The 25,321-nt window shown below is 39.3% G+C and overlaps 1 protein-coding gene across 1 annotated transcript in view; it reads left to right on the top strand.

The window, feature by feature from the left end:
• Positions 1-22,343: 22,343 nt before the first annotated feature.
• Positions 22,344-25,321, top strand: part of LOC119720458 (fibrillin-1-like) — a 44,302-nt gene continuing 41,324 nt past the window's right edge. The window contains exons 1-3 of the mRNA XM_038190129.1: positions 22,344-22,412; positions 23,723-23,854; positions 24,738-25,101. Coding sequence (XP_038046057.1) covers positions 22,344-22,412; positions 23,723-23,854; positions 24,738-25,101 — 565 coding nt within the window. The remainder of the gene's footprint in view (positions 22,413-23,722; positions 23,855-24,737; positions 25,102-25,321) is intronic.

The following is a 25,321-nucleotide window of genomic DNA, read 5'->3' as shown; positions in this document are numbered from 1 at the left end:
GTTGTTTCGTCTCACTTTAGGTGGGATGTGGCCACAGGAGTTCAATGAATGAACCACAAAGAGAGCAAAGGGGACCTGTAAAGTTTGCTGTGGGATGGTTCTTGCATGGTTGCAACCATCCTCCTCGTCCTGGCTCTGACGAGTCTGCTCATGGTTAGATGCCAATCAGTCCTAATATTGGCGCGGACCTCAAGTTCAAGCTCCTTTTGGGTTCTTCCGTATTTGGTATAGATGAATTTGCTTGGATGCAAAAGCGCTTTTTAGGGCATCCCAGATTTCTCTGGCCAAGCGAAAGAATTCCATAGAGAGTTAAAATGGCATGCACAACTCATCCATGTGAATCACGTACATGATCAGTTCATTGAAGCTGTGTTTTTAATTAACAAGACAAAAAATAAGGAGACAATGGTCAGGCTGTTTTGGGTAGAATAATGGAAAACCATTTATTTTAAGGCTAAAAGACCGGACCACATTTAATTAAGAAATTCTACTAGGCCAAAACATATTCACTAGAATCAATGTTCTAACTAAGAAACAAAAGAGAGTCCTCATAAACACTGAATTCAACGTTAGAAAGTTAAATGAAAGAGCCAAAACTATTACATCATCTGTGGGATTTTTTTTTTTTATAAAACAAAAGGGAGGTAGAGTGGGAAGAAAATTGTTAAAGTTGTGCTGCAGAGTCTTGATTCTGAATGGAGCTGATCTCCTTTGTCCATGATTCGCTCCATGCTGAATTGTCAATCTGTTTTCATGACTCATTAGAGGGGGTAAAGAGCCACTCGTCAAACAACATGTTCTCCTGGCTTGTGTCCTCGCCTGAGTAAAGATCAACCAACCAAACATTATAACATGTCCCCTTTCTTGTGTCCTCGGGTGAGTAAAGAGCCACTAATCAAACACTAACACGCCCTCTTGAGTGTGCCTTTGCATGAGTAGTACTTTCACTTTCACTTTCCTAACTGGGATGTTTTTGATAGCCATCATAGCCTGTCAATCATAACGAGTTTTTAAAGGGTGAAATCAAACGTTTTCTCAAAGGTCTGTGGGTAAAACAATCATGTATTCCAGATATTGTACTTAATCGAAAATGTATTCTTCAATGGATTCACTAACGTGTCATGACGTGTTACAGTGACTACAGAACCACCCACCACAGTGACTACAGAACCACCCACCACAGTGACTACAGAACCAACCACAACAGTGACTACAGAACCACCCACCACAGTGACTACAGAACCAACCATAACAGTGACTACAGAACCACCCACCACAGTGACTACAGAACCACCCACCACAGTGACTACAGAACCAACCACCACAGTGACTACAGAACCACCCACCACAGTGACTACAGAACCAACCACCACAGTGACTACAGAACCACCCACCACAGTGACTACAGAACCACCCACCACAGTGACTACAGAACCACCCACCACAGTGACTACAGAACCACCCACCACAGTGACTACAGAACCACCCACCACAGTGACTACAGAACCAACCACAACAGTGACTACAGAACCACCCACCACAGTGACTACAGAACCAACCACAACAGTGACTACAGAACCACCCACCACAGTGACTACAGAACCACCCACCACAGTGACTACAGAACCACCCACCACAGTGACTACAGAACCAACCACAACAGTGACTACAGTGACTACAGAACCACCCACAACAGTGACTACAGAAAGAACCACCACAGTGACTACAGATCCAACCATCACCACGGTGACCACAGGAACAACTACCTGCCAATGCGGTGAGAGATTAATTCACATCCTATCTTTATATGTTGTAAATTCCTCGTTCTGTTTGGTGTGAGTTGTCACAGGTACATGTAGTTCCAATAGCAGCAGTTATGAATTTATGTTGGTGTAATTGCTTGATATGGAAAGGTGGTATAGAAGAAACCATTTCTATACTATAGGTACAAAATATCATTTGATTGGTGAATAGATTGGCCATACATGCCAAACTATAAATTCCATAATTGTCATGAAAATCATCCTTGACTTTCAGATTGATAATACGAGTGACTGGGACAAAAAAAATATTGATTGCGAAAAAGGTATATTCCTAATCCTGGTGCGTACTTGATCTTGTTTCTCTGTCAATTGCCTTAGATATCACAATAAGTGGCCAGCAACCCCTCAAAATCAATTTAATTTAATGACTGAATACAATGTTACCCATGACTGTTTGTGACAACCCTGTCAATTGCACACAATTACACATTCTTTCATATATTTTTAAATTATTAATATTATAGTTTTTTTTCTCAATAGTTTGGAGTATAAAGGTATGTATAAAATGTATATAAAGTATAAAATGCCAAATTCTGAAAACGAATAATTCGTAGTAATTGCCTTCTCCTTAACATTGGTACAACACATTGAAATGCAATCGAATGCTCTTACTGGAACTCAGAAACCGTATTCGTACCCACTGTAAAGATGCTGATTGGATCGTTTAGAGATGCTGAATCGAAGATAGTTGCTGCGGACCCTTAGTGTCACCGGATTCATACCTATGTCCCCAATACCTATGTTCCCCAATACCGATGTTCTCCGAAATCTTTACCCTAAACCTAACCCTAACCCAACCTTAACACTAACCCTAGTCCTAAGGATTTCAGGGAACATCGGTATTGGGGAACATAGGTATTGGGGAACATCGGGTAGACTCCGTCTCACCTATGTATGTGGATTCTTTTCTGAAAAATTACAGAAGACTAGACTGTATTCCAGAAGGGGCGCCACCCGTTAGTGCTAAGGAATGCGTTCAGCTTTGTCTGAAACGCGTTTTGCCTGTTTCTGGACACGATAAGAAGAAGAACCCGTTAGTTGTACATTGATATCAGCTAGATATGTAAAAAAAAAAAAAAAAAAAAAGTAAAGGGGATGAACCTGTGTTAACAGAAACGGAGTGCCCATCTCTCTTTCGTTAGCGTTTGGGCCAGACTCATGCTGTTGTTGGGGGATCGCCACACCTCCTACACAGAGAGTCTGTTACCTTGCCAGCATTGAATAACGCCGGTACCCTTTTAAACCTGGGTTGAAAGGAGTAATTGAGGTAAAGCGCCTTACGTAAGGGCACAACACGCATGGCCACGGGGTTCGAACCCACAACCTCACGATCATGAACCCTGTGCTCCACCGCTGGACCACACGTGCCCTAATAGATATGTTACTCTCAGTGAAGCATCATGAAATGAAATGACTTTTTTATGATTGAACCTGTTCACACAAATGTACCAGTGGCATACCGAAAATGATACAAATAGGCTAAAATGTGGTGTAATAACATACAATTGAAACTATATTATATAGGAATATTGGTGTTAAAATGCTACAAAAGATTTGAAGATGTTTTGGGGTTGTACATGTTCACATGACAAAATGAAGATCTCCCGGGTAATTATTGTAATAAAATATAAAAAATCACGATATTGATGAAATAGAAGAAAAAAATACGATATTGATATAATTAAGAGTAATTTGATGATTTGGAGTGTTATTGTATTATTGGAATAATAAGTGGATGTTTTTTTCTTCACAGCAACACCCGTCTTGACCGTGCCGACTGTTGGTGACGAGTGCATTGCACCGGGGGAAGCATCAATTCCAGTGTCATGGGATCAAGTGAGCGCAACCAACTCAGATGGTCAATCAATAACTTGTTCGGATGATGCAGGGGGAACCAGTGTGACAATCACAGCAGGAGACTTCCCAGTAGGCTCTCATAATGTAACCTGCACTGTGACCAATGATGGTGGTTGCACGGCATCAGCATACTTCACCTTCAATGTAATTGGTAAGATTTTATTTGTATTTGACACCTTTTCAAATATGATTTAAAGGCTGGGATACTAGGTCCTGAAATCCCCTAAAAAAAAGTTTTGGATTGTTTACTTTATTATCCAATAAACATCTGATTCAAAGGAAACGAAAATTATTTTTCACTGTTTCTGAGAAAAGACGAAAAAAAACCGTTGTTTACATCGGACGCGACGGAGTACGTGATATATTGAATGAGATTATTCACAAACATGTTCACGAGGTAAACATGAGTATGGTGCAGTGTACTTGAACTTGTTTCTCTGTTAATTGATTTCGACATGGCATTAATAATAATATGCCAAAAAGCCCTCAAATAATATCAAATTGATCACTGAAATAGCTTCATTCGGAATCTTATGAGGGGAACACTCTTCATTGCCTGTTAAAAATAAAATCTTTCAATTTGAACTTTGTATAGTATTACTGCATGGATCGTTTAATAATCATTGGAGTAATTTGATGATTTGGAGTGTATTTGTCTTATAGGAATAATAAGTGGAGTTTGTCTTTTTGCTTCACAGCAACACCCGTCTTGACCGTGCCGACTGTTGGTGACGAGTGCATTGCACCGGGGGAAGCATCAATTCCAGTGTCATGGGATCAAGTGAGCGCAACCAACTCAGATGGTCAATCAATAACTTGTACGGATGATGCAGGGGGAACCAGTGTGACAATCACAGGAGGAGACTTTCCAGTAGGCTCTCATAATGTAACCTGCACTGTGACCAATGATGGTGGTTGCATGGCATCAGCATACTTCACCTTCGATGTAATAGGTAAGATTTAATTTGTAATTGACACCTTTTCAAATATGATTTAAAGGGGTACTTAGTCCTGAAATCCCCTAAAAAAACGATTTGGATTGTTTACTTTATTGTCCAATTTCAAACATCTGATTAAAAGGAAACGAACATTATTTTTCACTATTTCCGAGAAAAGACGAAAAAAAAACCGTTGTTTACATCGGACGCGACGGAGTACGAATACGTTTTTCAGTTTGGCTGGTGATATATTGAATGAGATTATTCACAAAACATGTTCATGAGGTAAACATGAGTATGGTGCAGTGTACTTGAAAATTATTCTCTGTTAATTGATTTCGACATTGCATTAATAATAATATGCCGAAAAGCCCTCAAATAATATCAAATTGATCACTGAAATAGCTTCATTCTGAATCTTATGAGGGGAACGCTCTTATTTGCATATTAAAAAGGAAATCTTTCAATTTAAAAAATGTAGAGTATTACTGCATGGATCATTTTTTTAATCAATGGAGTAATTTGATGATTTAGAGTGTAATTGTATTATTGGAATAATAAGTGGAGTTTGTCTTTTTGCTTCACAGCAACACCCGTATTGACCGTGCCGACTGTTGGTGACGAGTGCATTGCACCGGGGGAAACATCAATTCCAGTGTCATGGGATCAAGTGAGCGCAACCAACTCAGATGGTCAAACAATAAATTGTACGGATGATGCTGGGGGAACCAGTGTGACAAACACAGGAGGAGACTTTCCAGTAGGCTCTCATAATGTAACCTGCACTGTGACCAATGATGGTGGTTGCATGGCATCAGCATACTTCACCTTCGATGTAATTGGTAAGATTTTATTTGTAATTGACACCTTTTCAAATATGATTTAAAGGGGTACTTAGTCCTGAAATCCCCTAAAAAAACGATTTGGATTGTTTACTTTATTATCCAATTTCAAAAATCTTATTCAAAGGAAACGAACATTATTTTTCACTATTTTCGAGAAAAGACGAAAAAAACACGGTTGTTTAAATCGGACACGAGGGAGTGCGAATACGTTTTTCAGTTTGGCTGGTGATATATTGAATGAAATTATTCACAAAACATGTTCATGATTTAAACATTAGTATGGTACAATGTACTTGAACTTGTTTCTCTGTTAATTGATTTCGACATGGCATTAATTAATGTGCCGAAAGCCCTCAAACAATACCAAATTGATCACTAAAAAAGCTTCATTCGGAATTTTATGAGGGGAACACTCTTATTTGCATATTAAAAAGGAATTCTTTCAATTTAAAAAAAATGTAGAGAATTACTGCATGAATCGTTTTTTAATCAATGGAGTAATTTGATGATTTGGAGTGTAATTGTATTATTGTAATAATAAGTGGAGTTTGTCTTTTTGCTTCACAGCAACACCCGTATTGACCGTGCCGACTGTTGGTGACGAGTGCATTGCACCGGGGGAAGCATCAATTCCAGTGTCATGGGATCAAGTGAGCGCAACCAACTCAGATGGTCAAGCAATAACTTGCATGGATGATGGAGGGGGAACCAGTGTGACAATCACAGGAGGAGACTTTCCAGTAGGCTCTCATAATGTAACCTGCACTGTGACCAATGATGGTGGTTGCACGGCATCAGCATACTTCACCTTCGATGTAATCGGTAAGATTTTATTTGTAATTGACACCTTTTCAAATATGATTTAAAGGGGTACTAGGTCCTGAAATCCCCTAAAAAAAATGATTTGGATTGTTTACTTAAGTATCCAATTTTCAAACATCTGGTTCAATGGAAACGAAAATTATTTTTCACCATTTCCGAGAAAAGACGAAAAAAAAAACCGGTTGTTTAAATCGGACACGACTGAGTACGAATACGTTTTTCAGTTTGGCTGGTGATATATTGAATGAAATTATTTACAAAACATGTTCATGATGTAAACATTAGTATGGTGCAGTGTACTTGAACTTGTTACTCTGTTAATTGATTTCGACATGGCATTAATAATAATATGCCCAAAAGCCTTCAAACAATATCTAATTGATCTCTGAAATAGCTTCATTCGGAATCTTATGAGGGGAACACTCTTAACTGCATATTAAAAAGAAAATATTTCAATTTGAAGTATGAATAGTATTACTGCATGGATCGTTTTTTAATCAATGGAGTAATTTGATGATTTGGAGTGTAATTGTATTATTGGAATAAAAGGTGGATTTTTTTTTTTTTACTTCACAGCAACACCCGTCTTGACCGTGCCGACTGTTGGTGACGAGTGCATTGCACCGGGGGAAGCATCAATTCCAGTGTCATGGGATCAAGTGAACGCCACCAACTCAGATGGTCAAGCAATAACTTGTACGGATGATGCAGGGGGAACCAGTGTGACAATCACAGCAGGAGACTTCCCAGTAGGCTCTCATAATGTAACCTGCACTGTGACCAATGATGCTGGTTGCACGGCATCAGCATACTTCACATTCGTTGTAAAGGGTGAGATTGTATTTCTAATGGACAAGTGATCAAGACAAGAAATAATAGGTTTAACAGCTACGACAGTACATTGTTAATCACTTTTTATTCTGCTTGTTTGCCTTGAAGGGGGTATGTTACAACAAAACTCTATAATGTTGAATATTATGTTCAGGTCTGATGATATCTTTTTACCTATTCAAAATCAAGAAGTTTTGAAAATATTACTTAAATTCAGAATGATTATGAAGGTCCCTGGTGGGAACCAGTGTAATTATTGAAGCACTTATTTTTTTGTTAAGTAAATAATGGGCCTAAGGTTGATTCAACCAGCATGGATAAGAGTAACATTTAAGTGAAACATAACATTTCAGAACTCATCAACTCACCTTAATGCATTAGTTATGCTGCAAATGATGTTCACACGAGAGTCACATGTGATTAATTTGAGAACGTTTTGACATTTTGCTTATCATTTGACAACTACCAGACTGATACTCTCATTCTGGGGGGGGGGGGGGGGGTTAAAATGGATCAATCTCAAAAAGACACATAAAAAATGTTTGTTCCAGTTACAAAGACATTTCAAATGCAATACTCTTAAAGGATATTGAGACTAATTTAAAAAAATAAAGAAATAAATAAAGAAAGAAATACATAAAATAATTGCTTGAATGCATCTCAGATTTACAGAACATCACTGGTACTCTGTGGATAATAACAATGACAACAAAAACTCATATACCGCCACAGTTCGGTTTTCATACGGAGGATTTTTTTGTTGGAGAAAGAAATCATTCAGTGAAATGCATTACTATTCCACTGTGTTGCAGTGTAAAACTCGTAGCAACCATTATTTGCCTCTGAAGTAGTGTTGGTCAGTCTGCAATAAATACAATTCTGAAGAAAAAATAAATACATTTGCGCTCTATTGCCAAATTAAATGATGCAAAGTGCTTGTCGTAAGGGTTAAGCAGGAGTTGATATAAAGGGAGGGGGGGTAATTCATCGTTGACTTACATTTTATCTGCACCATACAAACGTTTTGGCTGTAGTTGCTGGCATGACATATAAAGGTACACTATTTATCAAACCTAGTTGCCTAAATTTGGCATTTTGTTCAATGTTATTTCTGGTTTTAGACGGGGTAATAAAAAGGCTGTTGTTTGTTTGCATGTGGGGTGGGGTGCTCGTGTGTTTATTGGGTTGGTTGTTGGCTTGTTTATTTGTTGGGTTGTTTGTTTGTTTGTTTGTTGTTGTATCTGTTGGGGTGTGTTTAAGGGTTGCGGTCGGTGTTTGTTCAGGAGCCCAAAACAGGGTTGGTCAGAAATAAGAACCAAAACATTTACAATATCACTTTCTATGTCGGGGGTAAAAATTTCATTCGAGTTCTTTATGTCAAATGACGTTTTAAAAATAGGTGAGGAAGACCCTAGTTATTTTCCAACGTTGTTTGGTAGTGCTGTTTAAGTTTATATGGAGCGATGTAGAACAAAATTATTTACATTGCCGACTTATCCACTAGTCAAGCTAGTTGCAAAGTTCACAAATGGTACTTTGTTGCCCGACTGAAAAGTAAATATACCTACCAAGTTACAAACAAATTCGGACCTTTGGTTCTACAAATATTGGCCTCAGAACATTCTCATTTAATTTGACGTCACATGACCTGTGACGATGTCATCGTGAAGTCTCTAAAATATTTACCTATATCATATCCCTTTCTGTATCTATACAAATGTTCAACCCCCAATCAGATTTGTTCTTAAGAAAATAAAAAGCCTCGAACAATTAATGACACATCATCTGACACACAATGACGTCCTTGCAACAAAAACAATATTCAGGGACCGTCCGTGGGTGGTGGTCTATGTGTGTTCCAAGTCCGGAGTCGGTCTGGTTTGCAAAATGCCAAAGTGAATTGGTGGAAGAAAATTGTACAAACCCTGTCGAGAGAAAAAAAATGCACCTTTAATGTGACGTGACTTGACTTCTAATGACTTCATAGTGACGAAAATCTTGTTCCTAGGCCGTGTCAAGCTTAGAGTAACCAGATCAAAGGCAGTTTCAAATCGGCATTAGAAAAAAAATAGTCTTCTTTTTTTAAATCAACTGAATACGTCTACGTCATTTGGAGTCACTTCATTTTTTTTTAAATAAAGACATTAACTAGATATCCTCCAATTTGAATGACCATCGGACCATAATATATGGTCAATAATTGGTAGGTAATTTTTCTTAATGGTTAATGAAAATTGATTATATACCTTCACAGAACTACCCACAGTCATCGTTCCGGTAGTTGAAGATCAATGCATCGCAGAATCTCAAGGATCTGTGTCTGTGACATGGGATGAAATCACCGTTGTAGGCGCTTCACCTGTAAACATCACTTGTACAGACTCTGTTGGAGGACAGGCAGTGTCTTCGACCGGGGGTTCATTTGGAGTAGAATGTCATACAGTGACCTGCATCGTTATTCTACCATGTGGATGCGTAAAAGAAGTGACTTTTACTTTTTATATCTGGGGTAAGGTCATTTGATTTATTTCGACTGATCTTCCATGAGTCATGCCTGTTTATTGTCTAATTGTCATAAAATCAGGGATATTTTTCAGCTTGATAATGCATTCACCTGGAAGCGAATATATTTACTGAAAATAGTCACACAGAATTTTGCATTTAAAATGTGTAATGAGTAGCTGTTCATATTACTTGTCAAGATTATTAGATTTAAACATGGCAATAACACGCCAACTTAAAATAAATTGCATCACCTAAAACAATGCCATCCTTGAAAATTTACAGAAAGCTGTCAATTCCACATCAATTTCTTTTCGTTTTATTCTCAATCGTTGCTCAGTGTTGGTGGTAGTGTGCTTGCATCTTTGACATGATAAATAAATATTGTAAATTGCTCTGCAGCGATACCAAGATTTGATGTGCCGAATGTCGATGATCTGTACATTGCACCTGGCCAAGCATCAGTTCCTGTGACATGGGATAAAGTGAACGCAACCAACACAGATGGTCAAGCAATCACTTGTACGGATGATGCAGGGGGAACCAGTGTGACAGTCACAGGAGGAGACTTTCCAGCAGGGTCTCATAATGTAACCTGCACTGTGACCAATGATGGAAATTGCACGGCATCAGCATACTTCGCATTTGATGTACTAGGTAAGACTGAATTGGTAGTAATAAAACCTAAGACCATTCTGTGAGAAAGGATGGTGTGTTAAGTTGATTAAAGCCAATAACCTCTTCTCACACAGCATAAGGGACTGTTAAATAACATTACATTATTTTAGAATCATCGTGAAGGTCCAGCTGGCAGAAACCAGTATAATTAATCGCGCCTGATATCCGGGAGCGATTCAAATGGCAATACGATCACAATATTCATGTTCGTCATGTTTACATGTCTTGTCCGTTGTAAAACTTTAAATCAATCCTTTTTTCACAACTTCAACAATTTCCACCACAGATGCACCTACCACTGCAGCACCAACCACCACTTCAATAACAACCATCTACCAATGTGGTGAGTGATACGTTCGCATCCTTTGTTAGAATAGAAAGGAAATTAAATTCTAGCGTCTTAAGCAAAAGTAAAAATATTGTCAAATCTTTATATTGTTCATGAACTCGAAAATATGGGTGCGTGGTTCAAGGGAAATAATTAAGCATCGACATTTTCATCAGCTCGGACCCGCATTGATCGTTAACTAGATTGAAACATACTTTCGTTGTTTACCTCTGTGCTGTGCGACTTTATACTGACATTGTCAGTACATTTTTTAGTTAATGTTTATTAATTCCGCCATTGTTTAGTGAGCAACTTCCTATATTTCAATGTTATTTGAAAAAACGTGGGTGGGTGGATCAAGGAAAATATTTGAAAATCGAAATGCACATGGTAAAAAACAAAAAAAACAAAAAAAAATCAAATAGCCGGTGCCTTGCACATGAATTGCTGTTCGGTTATTTTTTTGCAACCTCATTCAAAAATAAAGATGGGGCAGAGTGTACAACCTTTTCAGCACTTTATGAACAAGGTTTTTTTGTTTTTTTAATCAGGGTATCCCGTACAGTAACTAGGTTCATTTAACATACACAACAAGTAATCTGGGCAAATGTCCAACATAACAGGGTGCACGAAACAAGTCAACACACCGTCACTGAACTAGGCATACATGCATGCGTTTAGATTGCCATACAGTGCCCTGGGTTATTAGTCTGACATGTGAAGGTGGTATAGAAGAAATGATTTCTATATTATAGGTACAAAATTTAATTGATGAATAAATTGGCCATATATGACAAATTATATTTTTCAAAAGTGTCATGAAAATCAGCCTATACTTTCAGGTTGATTATACGAGTGACTGGGACAAAAAAAATGTTTGCGAAAATTAGTGATCAACAACCCCTGAAAATTATTTCATTTAATCACTGAATAAATGTTACCCATGATTGATTCTGAAACCCTTGTCAATTGCACATTATTGTAAATTCTTTCAGATATTGTTTTAGATATTTCAATAGTTTTTAGTATAAAAGTATGGTCGAAGTTGTTAATGATGAAGATTGCATACGTTGCTTTACAGCAATACCGGTATTTACTGTGCCAACTGTTGATGATCAGTACATTGCACCTGGCCAAGCATCGATTCCAGTGACATGGGATAAAGTGAACGCAACCAACTCAGATGGTCAAGCAATAACTTGTACGGATGATGCAGGGGGAACCAATGTGACAGTCACAGGAGGAGACTTTCCAGTAGGGTCTCATAATATAACCTGCACTGTGACCAATGATGGTGGTTGCACGGCATCAGCATACTTCACATTCGATGTAATCGGTAAGATTTTATTTGTAATTTACACATTTTGAAAAAAGATATAGGTTTAACCACACCTTTTGTAAAGTTCTTTGGATTAATGTAACTGGTAAGTTTGAACTTGGAGTTCTCATCACGTTATCAAAATAAGAAATTCAGCATTACTTCAAGTTGGTTTGTTTTAAATGATTCTTAGTGATTCAGAACATCAACCCGTATATAGTGTGTCCAAGTGCCATTGAAATTAATAAGCTGTTTAACCAAACAACCAGGAACGGTTGATTATGTCTGAACATACAGAAATAATATGTAAAATGATGTACAATGGAAAGTGCATACGCATTACGATGTCATTTATTTTTTGTACGGAAGACGGCTTGCTTTCAAGAAGCTTATGCTCACCATACGTTCATATGTATGTATTTTGTCGATTGAAATCAATAAACAAGTTGAAGGTTTTGTCAGATGGCTGATTTGTATATGTATATTGAATATTGGCATTTCATGTTTTGTTTTAAATGTGACAGTAATGTTATGTTTTATTGGATGTTACTATAACTATAGTCAGTTTAAACACCAATACCTACCGGTAAGTACAAGTACGTCATCCATTTGATTTACCATTTTAGAAATGGGCACCATTCCAGGACCAACCACCACTCCAGGACCAACCACCATTCCAGGACCAACCACCACTCCAGGACCAACTTCCACTCCAGGACTAACCACCATTCCAGGACCATCCACCACTCCAGGACCAACCACCACTCCAGGACCAACTTATCCTCCAGGACCAACCACCATTCCAGGACCAACCACCACTCCAGGACCAACCACTACTCAAAAACCAACCAACCCTCCAGGACCAACCACCACTCCAGGACCAACCACCATTCCAGGACCAACCACCACTCCAGGACCAACTTTCACTCCAGGACTAACCACCATTCCAGTAACAACCACCGCTGTAGGACCAACCACCACTCCAGGACCAACTTATCCTCCAGGACCAACCACCATTCCAGGAACAACCAACCCTCCAGGGCCAACCACCATTCCAGGACCAACCACCATTCCAGGACCAACCACCACTCAAGTAGCAACCACATGTGGTAAATATTACTCGTTTATTGTATGTATTATGTCCTGTTTTAAAAGGCTTGCACCAAACCACTTCGGACAGGGTGTTTGAGGGTAATTTTATGAATGGTTCCTTTGGTAGTATACACAATGTAGTAAGCTTTGCACAAACACATAATTCATATCTCGATTTAACAAAATTAGTTTACATTATAACCGACATTTTACACATGATAACTGGTTGCCATTTTTATTTGACCATTTTTATGCCATTGGCATCCAGTACATTAAATAGTTACATATGAATTCTGTGTATTATCGTTCATAATTTCTTTATCACTGACAATTTTACGTAATGGATAATTATTATTTCCAAACTGCGAACTTTTTGCCTTCAGGTTCTAAATCATGAAACATTACTTTTGGGCAAATCAATTCTCATTGCACCCTAGCTATTAAATCTTATTTGAGTGGGACAACGCTATAACAGTTACACGTTACAGTAAGACTGTCAATACTGACTGTGAACAATTGGAAACTGTACTTACTCAATTCTGATCAGATTTATGCTTTCTCTTCTCTAGCGATTGTAAAAACGTCATACAGTTTGGACACGATGGAGGGTCATGTCCCTGTAAGCATCGAATTGCCTATTTATACTGAATTGTTACTTTGTTTTCTCAGCACCACCAACTGTGAATGTGCCGACTGTTGGTCCGCAGTGTCTAGCTGTTGGTGCAACCACACTTTCTGTGACTTGGACCAATGTAACCGCGATCAATGCTGGGGGTGGAAGCATCGCTTGTACTGATTCTGGAGACGGAACTGGATTGACGACCTCTGCTGGAACCTTTGGAGCAGGATCACACACAATCACGTGCAGTGTAACCGATCATGAGGGTTGCTATGGTTCCAATAGCTTCACATTTCTCGTATCAGGTATCGTTTTTGTCAAATAATTGGGAAAACATGTTTTTTGAAAAATGATACTTTAAAGCGCTAAAGCTGAGTCTTTATCTGATTTCGTGGGTGAATAGTTGTGAGCACATACAAACGGACTGACTAATAATTGGGAGGAATCTGAGTGTCTCATCAAAACGGTATGAGTGCTGTGGCCTAGTGGTTACGGGCATTGGGTTCGTGGTCTGCAGCTAAAGCTGCATGCTGTGGGTTCTAGTCCAGCCTGGGATCATGGTGCGTGTGCACTTGGGCAAGGCACTGTGTCACCCATTGCTTCTCTCCAACCAGGTTGGGTACATGTGAGAGCAGATTTATTATTGTGATTGAATTAGCTCCCTTGCACCTAGAAGGCTGCATCGAGCTGTTTACTCCCTAGGGAGTTGACATGGTATTTGGAATGTTTAATTGGCCCAATGATAAGAGGTAATGAATATATAAAGCGGTTTGATCTTAGTTAAAGGGCTTTATAAAACCCCGTCATTGTGATTATTATTATACAGAAAATGTCAAATAATTTGCAAAAGGGCCTTGCCTCAAATTCGTGTCCATAACTTGTTTACCCCCCCCCCCAAAAAAAAATATTCTTATATTTAAAACTCACAACATTCAGAGTGACCTTTGTTTTTTGTTGGTTTTACTTTGCTATTATTTATTCCAAATGTTATACCTCATATTTTTTCAGTTTACTTAGGAAGTAGGAAGTGGAGACGACCAAAGCATTAATCTCTAATTCATACAGTTTTAAATATGGCAACAGTGGCTTTCAAATTCCTTTGAATTTATAGACCGGATCCCTTGAAATGTGTCTTTTCACTTATTAATTTTCGTGCACAGCGACACCAATTGTGAATGTGCCAGCGGTGAGTCCGAAGTGTGCAGATGTTGGTGCATCTACAGCCTCTGTAACTTGGCCTATCGTAACTGCCACCAATGCTGGGGGAGGGAGCATCTCTTGCAGTGATTCTGGAGATGGAGCCGGTGTGACAACTACTGGTGGAACCTTTGGAGTAGGATCGCACACCGTCACCTGCACTGTAACCAATTCTGGCAGTTGCACAGGCTCCAATAGCTTCACGTTTGCTGTAGCAGGTACTGAACAAGTCTAGAACCATTAAGTCTGCCAAATGTATTGTGAAAATTGATCCCCTATTTTTTTTTTCAAGTTAGGCAGCATTGACCAAGACATTGGGATACCACCATAGGGTTTGGTAGCTTAGCTGGTTAAACACATCGGTCATTAAATATACGTTCAACCTAATATGCATTCTGTAATAGGCTCCCAGTCCGTTTCCCTTCCTTACAATGATTATTTTGTGTGCGCTAATTTTTGAAGCGAAAAAGCCAATATCCTGACTGATACCTGAACGCCATACCCAGGTAAGCAAAATTATTAGCAGAATGTTGTTAGCATTGCGTATTGTGGTGTGATCCCTGGCTACATGGCGCGTGTAGATTGATGGCTTCTTACTGGGCCAAGACATTAACAAGTTTGAAGACTGTAAAAATAGGGCTCAGTTCAGCACTTGTACGATATTCCAAAGGCGGCAGGTTGAATTTTGTTTCAACCTTACATGTGCCCAATTTTGAAAAACGTTCGACATTGGTCATTTGATATTGTGTTTGACACAGCTTCTCCATCTGTGACTGTGCCCAGCGTGGGTCCACATTGTGCCGGTGAAAGCTCTTCTACGGCTACTGTGACATGGACCACTGTGACTGCCACCTATGCTGTGGGCGAAAGCATCACTTGTACTGATTCTGGAGATGGAACTGGAGTGACGATCTCTGGAGGCACCTTTGGAGTAGGATTGCACACAATCACGTGCAGCGTTACCAATTCCAATAGTTGCTCAGGCTCAAACAGCTTCACGTTTGTTGTATCAGGTATCAAACATTATATGTTCGTGGAAGTTTTTGCCTCTGAAAGGATATCAAATTTAAAGCAAATGTGGAAATCCTGTTAAATGTTTTTGAAGATCACCTTCATTGTGTCTTTTTTTTTTACCCAATAGCTTCACCATCAATTTCAGTGCCTGTAGTCCCTGTTAGTTGCACCAGTCCAAATCAGGTGACAACTCGAGTGTTATGGAGTCCAGTAACTGGTACCAACACCAACAGTCAGATCATTCAGTGTACATCAGGTGCATTGTCTGTGTTTCTGGTTGGAGGTAACTTCCCTCTAGGAACTCACACCGTAACTTGCACAGTTACCAATAGTGGTGGTTGCATGGCATCAGAAACCTTCGCAGTTGCTGTTGTAGGTGAGACCTGTAGCTCCATTAACTTAGTATGTTGTGTAAAGGGATATCGCATACTGCTTTTCAATCCAAGCAAGCGTGCAGAAGTAGGGCAAGGCTAATTCTTGTAGTAGAAAAAAAGTGTCCTCAGCTAAAAAAATATTGAGTAGAGCTAGCTAAGGGAAGCCCAGGGTCTTTTTTCCCACATACAACGAAAGAACCCTACTCCAGGCTCCCATCATTAGTAAGCCTATTAGCTCCATCAACAGTTCCCCGCGAAAATTACAGTGGAATTAACGATGGGCACTTTTACTACATCGTATTACAGTGTATTTATTTCCAGATGATTCCATAAAATCATGCAGTGTTAAGGCAGTATAGGGAGTCCATAGTGGTCGGTTTTGGATGAAAATGAGACATATTGGGTAAACTTTGTACAACGAGAAGATTTGATTTGTACTTGTTATCCACAGCATCTCCATCGCTAACGGTGCCAGACGTGGACGACCAGTGCACTGATTTCGGTTTAGCTACCGCCACTGTGAGCTGGCCTGCAGTATCTGGTACCGACCTGGGCGGACAAGCCATCTCATGCAGTGAAGGAGGAATCGACGTGCCTCTCAGTGGCGGTATCGCCTTTGGTGTGGGTGTTCACATCGTGACCTGTCAGGTCACCATCAATAATGGTTGTGAAGATTCAAAAAGCTTCTCGTTCACTGTCCAACGTAAGTAAAAAAATATATATATTAAAGTTTGGTTTATGTAACAGTGTATTTTATCTGGTAACATTGTATCATCCTTTAACCTCCTTAGGGTCAGGGCATAAGTACCCTCTTCATCACTGAAAGAGGAGATGATTATAGCTTCTGAGCACCGTCGCCGCCATGCACTTGTGCTCTGCTCTGTGTCCTACAGCTTTTGGATCACGGCGCCATCCAAAAAATGTTTTTTAATTTATTTAACCTGTGGTCCAGTACTCAATTATTTTTTGGCCACTTATGATTTGTGTGTTTAATCATAAGACGGAATTTACGTTGGGGTGGTGTAAATTCAAATTTAGGCTCTGCCCTTCACCAACGTATAAACACTGTATACTCAGCGTGATATCCTCCGAGTGAAATATGAGAGAAAATCACTCGAATTCACGACATCCTGCATACTAGTGCAGACGTCTTACCACTCGACCGCCGAGCTTACCGGGGTCTGATGACTGGTTCGAATTTCAATTCGAATTTCAGAAGAAATTGAGTTTTTTTTCATTTGGATGTACTTGTTTTCCAAAGTAATTTAAAACACGGTTTTCGTGTTGGTGCTTCGTAAAGGTCTAGCGTGTCGTTGCCCAAGTGCATTCAACACTGTGCGGAAAAAAAATGCTGAATAATAATTTATTATGTAACATTGTCCCTTTTTTTCTACCCACATAGAATCACCGATTCTTAGCCTGCCAGTTGTCGACAATCGTTGTGCGGTCTCGTGGTGGGTGTATGCCCAGGTGTCATGGCCCCAAGTGACCGCCATGCACAGCAACAACAACCGAATCGTCTGCATAGCGTGGGGAATCTCCATGCCACTCACAGGGGGTTGGTGGTACCTGCAGGACCATACACACGTCCACACCTGCGTTGTCACCAATAATGCTGGTTGCACAGCAGTGGGGGCATTCGATTTCCACGTATTCGGTAAGGAATAATCCAAGATTCAAGGATACAGTCAAGACACGGGAAGGCTTACTTAACACGTAATACCTTTAATTGTTTGTAACCAGTGTTTTGAAGGGGAAGAAAATGCTGCCAAATTTATTCCATGAGTTTCACCCACTCTATATTTTTTTTAGCTGTGGGTAGCAGCCCTACAAATCACCATGTCTCTCTCTTAGTCTGTACGTTAGTTAGTTTGCTAGTTAGTTAGTAACAAACGTTGACATTGTCTATTTCAATGCTTCTGAGTGGCATCCATGATGTAAATTTAGATGGTGACTAATTACAGGGCGTCCTGAACAAAATGGTGCATCCTTTTTTGCGGATGCTTTCACCATCTTCAAGGTAATAGATTTAGCTCGAGAATACCGTTTGTTTCATTGCGATTGCTCTTGAAAATCTAAAGATGTGTTTGAATACGGCAAAAACAAGAAACCCATTTTTTTGCCACTTTCTGTGAAGCAGTTAAAATCAGTATAGTCCTTGTCTAAAACCAAATCAGTTTACTGCTAGTGATTTACAAAAATTTAAGCAGAGTGTGCAATATTTATATATATTTGATTGAACTCTTTCATTGAAGTTTTAAAGAAGTTAACCTGTTTGTTCTAGTAAATTGTTTCAACACAAGAACTAAATCATATACTGTCGTGTGAATGGAATGCTTTTCTTACACCCACAGGGATAATTTTATCAAAAGAGCAATACTGGCATTGTCTGATCTTTAAAGCTCCTTAAAAGTGGCACAGATTTTTTTTTTTTTTTTTTGGGGGGGGGGGCTTTGCGGTTGTTTAAAAATATCTCTGGATTTACAAAATTAATCTTAATCAAACAACGGTATCATCAAGCTAAATCTGTAACCTTGAAGATCGTGTAAACATTTGCAGTAAATTCCGATAGTAAGTTGGCGAAATTGGCGGGGTTTACGTGCACCATTATTTTTAGGACACTTTGTAGAACACCGCGAACATAGTCAGGCTCAATTTGCTTTTTGAATAGGACACACTCGTCTGTGAAATTTCGTATACATTGTTGGATGTTACATTGCTAGGCTATCATAACAAATACAGTTCTGTGCATATATAATATATCAAATTAACCATGTTAAGGTCTTGATGAGGCGTGAGACTAAGGCGTATTCATAGCTCAGTTGGTAGCGTGTCAGAACGGTAATCCTGAGGTCACAGGTTCAAAACCTGCCCAGTCGAAACGTTTGTTCAACTATAAATTTCTACTAATATACCCATAAGGAGACGTTTTTTAGTCATAGCTTTTTCGGTATACCTTTGGAAGAGAGTGGAAATTAGGGAGACATTTCATTGTCTTCCTGATGTCACGACTCCTATTTCGAGGCAAAAATGGGCTAGAGTTAAAATAGAGGTCAGTGGTAATGTAAGTTTGGAAAAAGTGTGTATACAACCCTTTGGAAAATTCTACCTCGGGTACCATTTCTAAATAAAATATCATTATTGTGCAACTGGTGAGTTCGACCCCTCTTGTAGTTTATTTGAAAATGTAACAAGATGAGTGTTTTCCACATGTGGGTTTATGTGAGTATTTAAAAAAACAATCACGAACCTCTAGATTTACATTCAGTCAATACTTCATTTGTCTCCACAGCAAAGCCCCGCATAACGGTGCCATCGGTTGTTGACCAGTGTACCCTGCCTGGACAGAATGATGTCCTAGTTTCGTGGCCTGCAGTAACAGGCAGATACTTGGACGACCAATCCATCAGTTGTACCGATCAGAACCGAAATGCTGTGCCTCTGAGCGGAGGCATCTATTTTGGTGTTGGATCTCACACAGTGAGTTGCGATGTTATGGTTGAAATCTGCAGTACTTCAAGGAGCTTCTCATTCAGTGTCTACGGTAAGAAATCCATAAGTGTTGGTACCCAATTAATGAGAAAAGGGTGTCTTTTCTAGTTCACAGCTGTTATTTTTTGTTAAATATTGTTTCTACATGGCAAATTTGTGAAGCCAAAAGGAGCCAACTTTATATATAAATGTCTGGGTCGAGTTTGCAACTGCTTTTTACTTTAACTCCTAAAAAAAAAATGACTGATATCCTTTTTGGAGCTGAAAAAGGGTGTTTCTGTTACAAGCATATACTACAGTCAAATGCTAGCCTTTTGGAAGAAACGATGGAGATTTGAATAGACTTATTTAAGTTGTTTTACCAATGATTTTGCCCTTTTCGAAAACAGAGGGCAATTTTGTTCCTTTTGGAGCCGCTGTCGGCGATAGGCGTCTTTCACAAGAACTACAACCTGTAAGTAAACTTTCATTTCATTGAGCATGAGTTTCTGAATATTTGATTTGTATCAACTTTGGAACCTCATTCTAAGTGGACACCTTACAATTATATTCAAAAAGAAGGGTAAATTCTTCCTTTCTTGGACCCGCGAATAGAAAAGACAGCAATAACACAAAATAAATTACAATTCAGTATCAGTCAGTTCTGATGAATAATTGAAAATCGGTGATTAAATATACCTTATCAAGCCACATTTAAAAAATAAGTGAAAGTGAAGTTTGGAACACAAAGATAGTCTGGCACCATCCCATTCAACAGTTACAATTTAATAAATCTCTTCAGGGAGCACGATCACAAATGGCTGGATAAGGTGCATCACCGCATGTACCTGTTACACCCTGTACCAAACTATCGCAGCACTATTTGTGTTTATGGATATGGAGTAGCCAGGGAATAAATGCAATGTATAATACGTGTTCATTTATTAACCATTTGTGAAAATCATTACATAACTGCTGAATCCCTGTTTGAAATTGCAGACAACCTGTTTTAGTTAGGAACAGGTCGATAGTACTGGAATACATAGTGTCCTTACTCCAAATTACGTTTTTATTGGGTTTTTTTGTAATAAAGCAGAGACTACTTAATACATATTGGCAAATGCAGGGAGGTACTTCTCTCTTACGTTAGTTACAATCTTAGTCACTATAGGTGTATATGCACGTCTATGGGTTGGTTGAAGAATCGGGAGGATTTCTTTTATAGATATGTTGTTTTTTTAAAACAATGTTTTCTTAACTATTTGAATCATATCGATGGCGCACTGAATTCAAAAAAATAATCCCCTTTTGTCTAAACAGCGATCACGGTCGTCTAACAAAGATTTGATCTCACGAACCATCAGCCCACCAAATTTCTTTCCTTACTGCAATGAGCTGCATGAGACAATCTATGTAAGTATGACATATGAAAAACAAGAGGAAAATGCATATTTTGTTTTGGAATAGAACACCTGCATTGAAGTTCGAGGTCACGGCTTAAGTATGCCTTATTTGTTTAATCACACGCAGTAGCACTGTACTGTACTATAATAATGCAAAACACGTGTGCCTACTATTTGGCTGTAACAAACATTCATTTTATGTACAATCATACTGACCATTGGATGCCGAACTTACTCTAACAAACAACACTAACGGGACAAGAATATGTGGGACTTCCATTCTTGTGTAAAATATATATGGACGTTCTGCTTTATTGAAGTTAATAGAATGTATCCCTTGCATTTCTGGGGAAAAATGTAATTTTTGATCGGTGGTGGAGGTAACAATAAAAGGTTGAGGAAAGCAACTAGTGTTTATGCCCAAAATAAATCATTTTGAATACCGCTTCCTAGAAGACGGTCGGACAATACAAGTACGTCCAACCCGGGAAAAAAAACCTCTAGGTTTACCGCGCGGTAACGCACGGTTTACTGGGGTTAACTCAGAGGAACCGCTTCTTTAATTGTGCATCTGACCCTAAGTGTGCCATTCAAAACTACCCATCGTGGTATTTTCGGCAGAAAAAAAGCTTGGTATTGTGTGGACATTTGTAATTTGGTTTAATAGAAACCCAGGGTTGAGAATGTGTACCTTTATAACGTTTGTCAGTACTTTGAAAAAGATGGCAATTTCGTTGGACTTGTGTGAAAAGACACAGGTCACATCTGTTGGTTTTTCTCAACAAGGGCCAGTTTCAAGGTGTTGCTTAACAGTAAGCACAGACATTGTGCCAAGTGTAGCGACAAAAATTACAAAAATCAATTAGATTTCACGCTACCGGTATTGTGCGCATGAAGATTTCTGTTGCTATTGGACACAAATTTGGCCCTGGTTCAGTTAGCTGGCTCTTGGCTGTATAATGTAGGTCTCTGTGAAATGGACAAGGGATTTTGTTAACACACAAATGTGTTCTTAGCTGTGTCATGAAATTGGACGCACTTTCAAATTTTAATATAATTATAATCCAATAACATAATTTAAACCCTTTTTTTCACGGTCCTGACACATCTCTGACTTGTCTGTTTTTTACAGTTCACAGATAATGGTGTCATTGTCTTGTCCAATGCGCGACGTCTGAACAGACGAGGTTACGCAGGCACCAGAAAGTCTTTCTTCAGGGGCCCAACAAAAATGATAGCTCCTTTTTGGGCGGACGTCAACAGCAGAAGGTTTTCTCAAACAAGGAATGTCTTCTTTCAGGTTAGTTTGTCTCAGTTTTGTGTTGTGGTGTCGTCTAGGCCAGTAAACCCTGTCCATCTTTCAGAAAATTCTGTGTTACCGCATGCAATCCGTCATGCTAATCTCAAAATCATACTGAGCACGTTTGAAATTAACCGAACAAAACTAATCTCGACACAGATCATGAATAGCAAAGCTAAGCATTTTGTGGCCTCTGACTAGTTTTTTTTTATAAAATGGCTTGGTAAAAAAGGCTTTGAAACATCTTCTTCACCTAACTGAACAAAACCAGTTTGTAGTAGCAAAAGCTATCTTCGAGTTACACGTCATGAAGGAATTTTATCTTGCACAATTGGAATCAAAGGAACACTCTGTATTGTCAATAGCTTAAAGTACATATGCATTAGGATATTGAGAGCAGGTTATGCTATTTGCAGTGCATCAGAAAAAAAGTCTTCTGTCTCCTCACCCGCTTTGTGAGATGGGGCCACTTCGCTGCCTGTGGCCTGCTTCCCTTCATGTCGCCTGCTTCGCAGGCTTTGCATGCTTCGCGCATGATCACTGCGCAATTGTGTACACTCCAAATGTCCTGGATGAGACAACGAAACTGACTTAAATTGACTTTGTTTATTTGAAGCTCGATGTAGATTCGTACTTTAAGACCCTTACCCTTGTCTTATAAACATGCATACACCCTTTGCGCGCTTTAGAGACGTAGCGGTGGTTCAGAACTTGATTAGGAATCGTTTTGTGGGATCTGGACGCAAAAAAGGTGCTTACGCAGGATTTTGAGCAGGGCAGGGTGGGTGATACTGGAATTAATTTAATTTTAGTGGCATCTTTCACCCCACCCCACCCCCATATGAATGTTATAGGTTTACTTAGTTGAAACTGTGGCTTAACAAATGTGGACCTTATCCATGTTTTTTTTCTTGGGATGCGCGTGGCGGCTTACACACCCAGTTCAATGCCCCGCCCCACACATCAATAATAAAAACATGTCATTTAACTCATGATTTGTTACACCGTAGCTGTCCCTTAATTGACACCTTGCATAAACAGTGAGAACTTTAATAGCGGGACGCACTGCCTTATGCATACTGATTGTCAAGCGTATGAAACAATGTCAGTTTGATGCACAAGCCAAACTTTGTCTTTACCCTCATATTTTTCTTTGTAATTCCAGTCGCTTTAGTCTCAGGTGTGCCAACCAACATGTTCTGGCTGCATTGGAAGCAGTTAACGATTCTGGACAGGCCATATCTTTTCGTATAAAGCACATGCGCATTCAAAACGGCCCTCAAAGATCTCGTGCTTTTGTTTTTCCCCAGGTCTATGATGGCAGTGGCTCAACCATGTTATCAACCTTGAGTAGCATCGTGTCTGCCCGGTATAGCAGCTTCAATGCAGCCTGGGCTCTTGTCATCACATGGCGCTTTGTAGAAGCCCTCTCACCGGATAAAGTAAGTATTTGTGACAGGCTTGTTTGATTTAAATAATGTCTCTCTGTTAGATATGGATGTTGAACAGTTGGGTTTATCATTAAAACCCATCTCCCACCGTAGGTCTCTAGCCACCCTCAGTTAATTCAACAGATATGTCCAAGGAAATTGTTCCGCTAGTTAGTTTGATTTAGTTCCTCCTGTAAGGGTGTTTGAGTGGCAACTGCAGGCTCTCTGCTTCCTCTAACCCATACACTCTAGCTGTGCCGAGATGCAAGCAAAGAGCTACTCTAATAGCTTTTTCCCATTTGCTGTATAGATCTCTTTGGAACTCCTTGCCTAGTTCGTTTTTCCCTTCATTCTGTGATGTAGCCTTGATTAAGAGGACTATCAATTCCTGCCTCCAACTTTTCTGATTTTGTATGAGTTCATCGTTAATTACATTCATTTACAATCGGCAAACTGGTTGAACACAAATAACACCTAAACGCATGACAAATTTGTCTTCCATATAGTTGGTCCTTCACTCATGTTCAATGTCCAATCATTTCATAAATCCATCGACTGCAATCAGAAACTAGTGAGACAGCTAATGTATCTCTTCCTAATTGGAAGCAGATAATTATGAATTATAAAAGCTAAACATGTAACGCAAAACAAGCATAATTTAACAGAATGGGAATAGAATAATACGATAGTTTATCTAACAAAATATGCATGACCATACATTTGGTTCTACACTGTTGAGTCAAATCGACATCAATTACAAAACTATATATAGGCCTACAATTTGTTTTATATTCAAACCGGATTTGGACATTAAACAAACTTGTTGATTTTTGTGTGTATGTGGTAAGTTAAGGTAACTCGTATTCTCTTTATTTTCTTCTTTTTTTCTGTTCAGAGTACAAACTCTTTCCAAGCTGTGCTTGTGACAGATTACATTCATGGCTATGTTATCTTCAACTACGAGCGCTGCGGCATGAACTGGAACGAAAAGCTCTTGGCAAACGACAACGTCATCCAGGGCTTCACCTGCGGAAATTTTGGCAACAAATTCTACCTGGACATTCCGAGTGACTCGCGTTTCCGCCCGGGAAATATTGTTGGAAATACCGAGATATACGGGCGCTGGGTCCAGCGACTGGACAGCCTACCGGACAATTTTGTCAATCCCCGCTTGTTCTGTCGGAACTGGTCCAGCAGGCAGGTTGTTGATAATTTTATCCTTTCCTACAGGTTTGCGACTGCTCACACTTGTCCATGCAGTTGGTTCCAGGCATTTTTGGACCCAAGGTGGACATACATTGGTTACAGTTATTTCCTCCCAAACTCAGGAAGCAGCACATCAGTCGGTGAGTATAGCGTATCCACTCCTCCCCCCCCCCCCACCATCATATTTGAATGAACAGTGAACAGTTCATGAAAAGACAGTAGTTGACTCGGCGCTTCATGTTTTCTTGACTTTGACTGTGCGGTTCTTTTATA

This window comes from Patiria miniata, unplaced genomic scaffold, assembly GCF_015706575.1.
Source record: "Patiria miniata isolate m_02_andy unplaced genomic scaffold, ASM1570657v1 HiC_scaffold_9, whole genome shotgun sequence".
Classification (NCBI taxonomy): Eukaryota; Metazoa; Echinodermata; class Asteroidea; order Valvatida; family Asterinidae; genus Patiria; species Patiria miniata.
The sequence above is the reverse complement of the archived record's forward strand: the minus strand, read 5'-3'. Positions and strand labels throughout refer to the sequence as shown.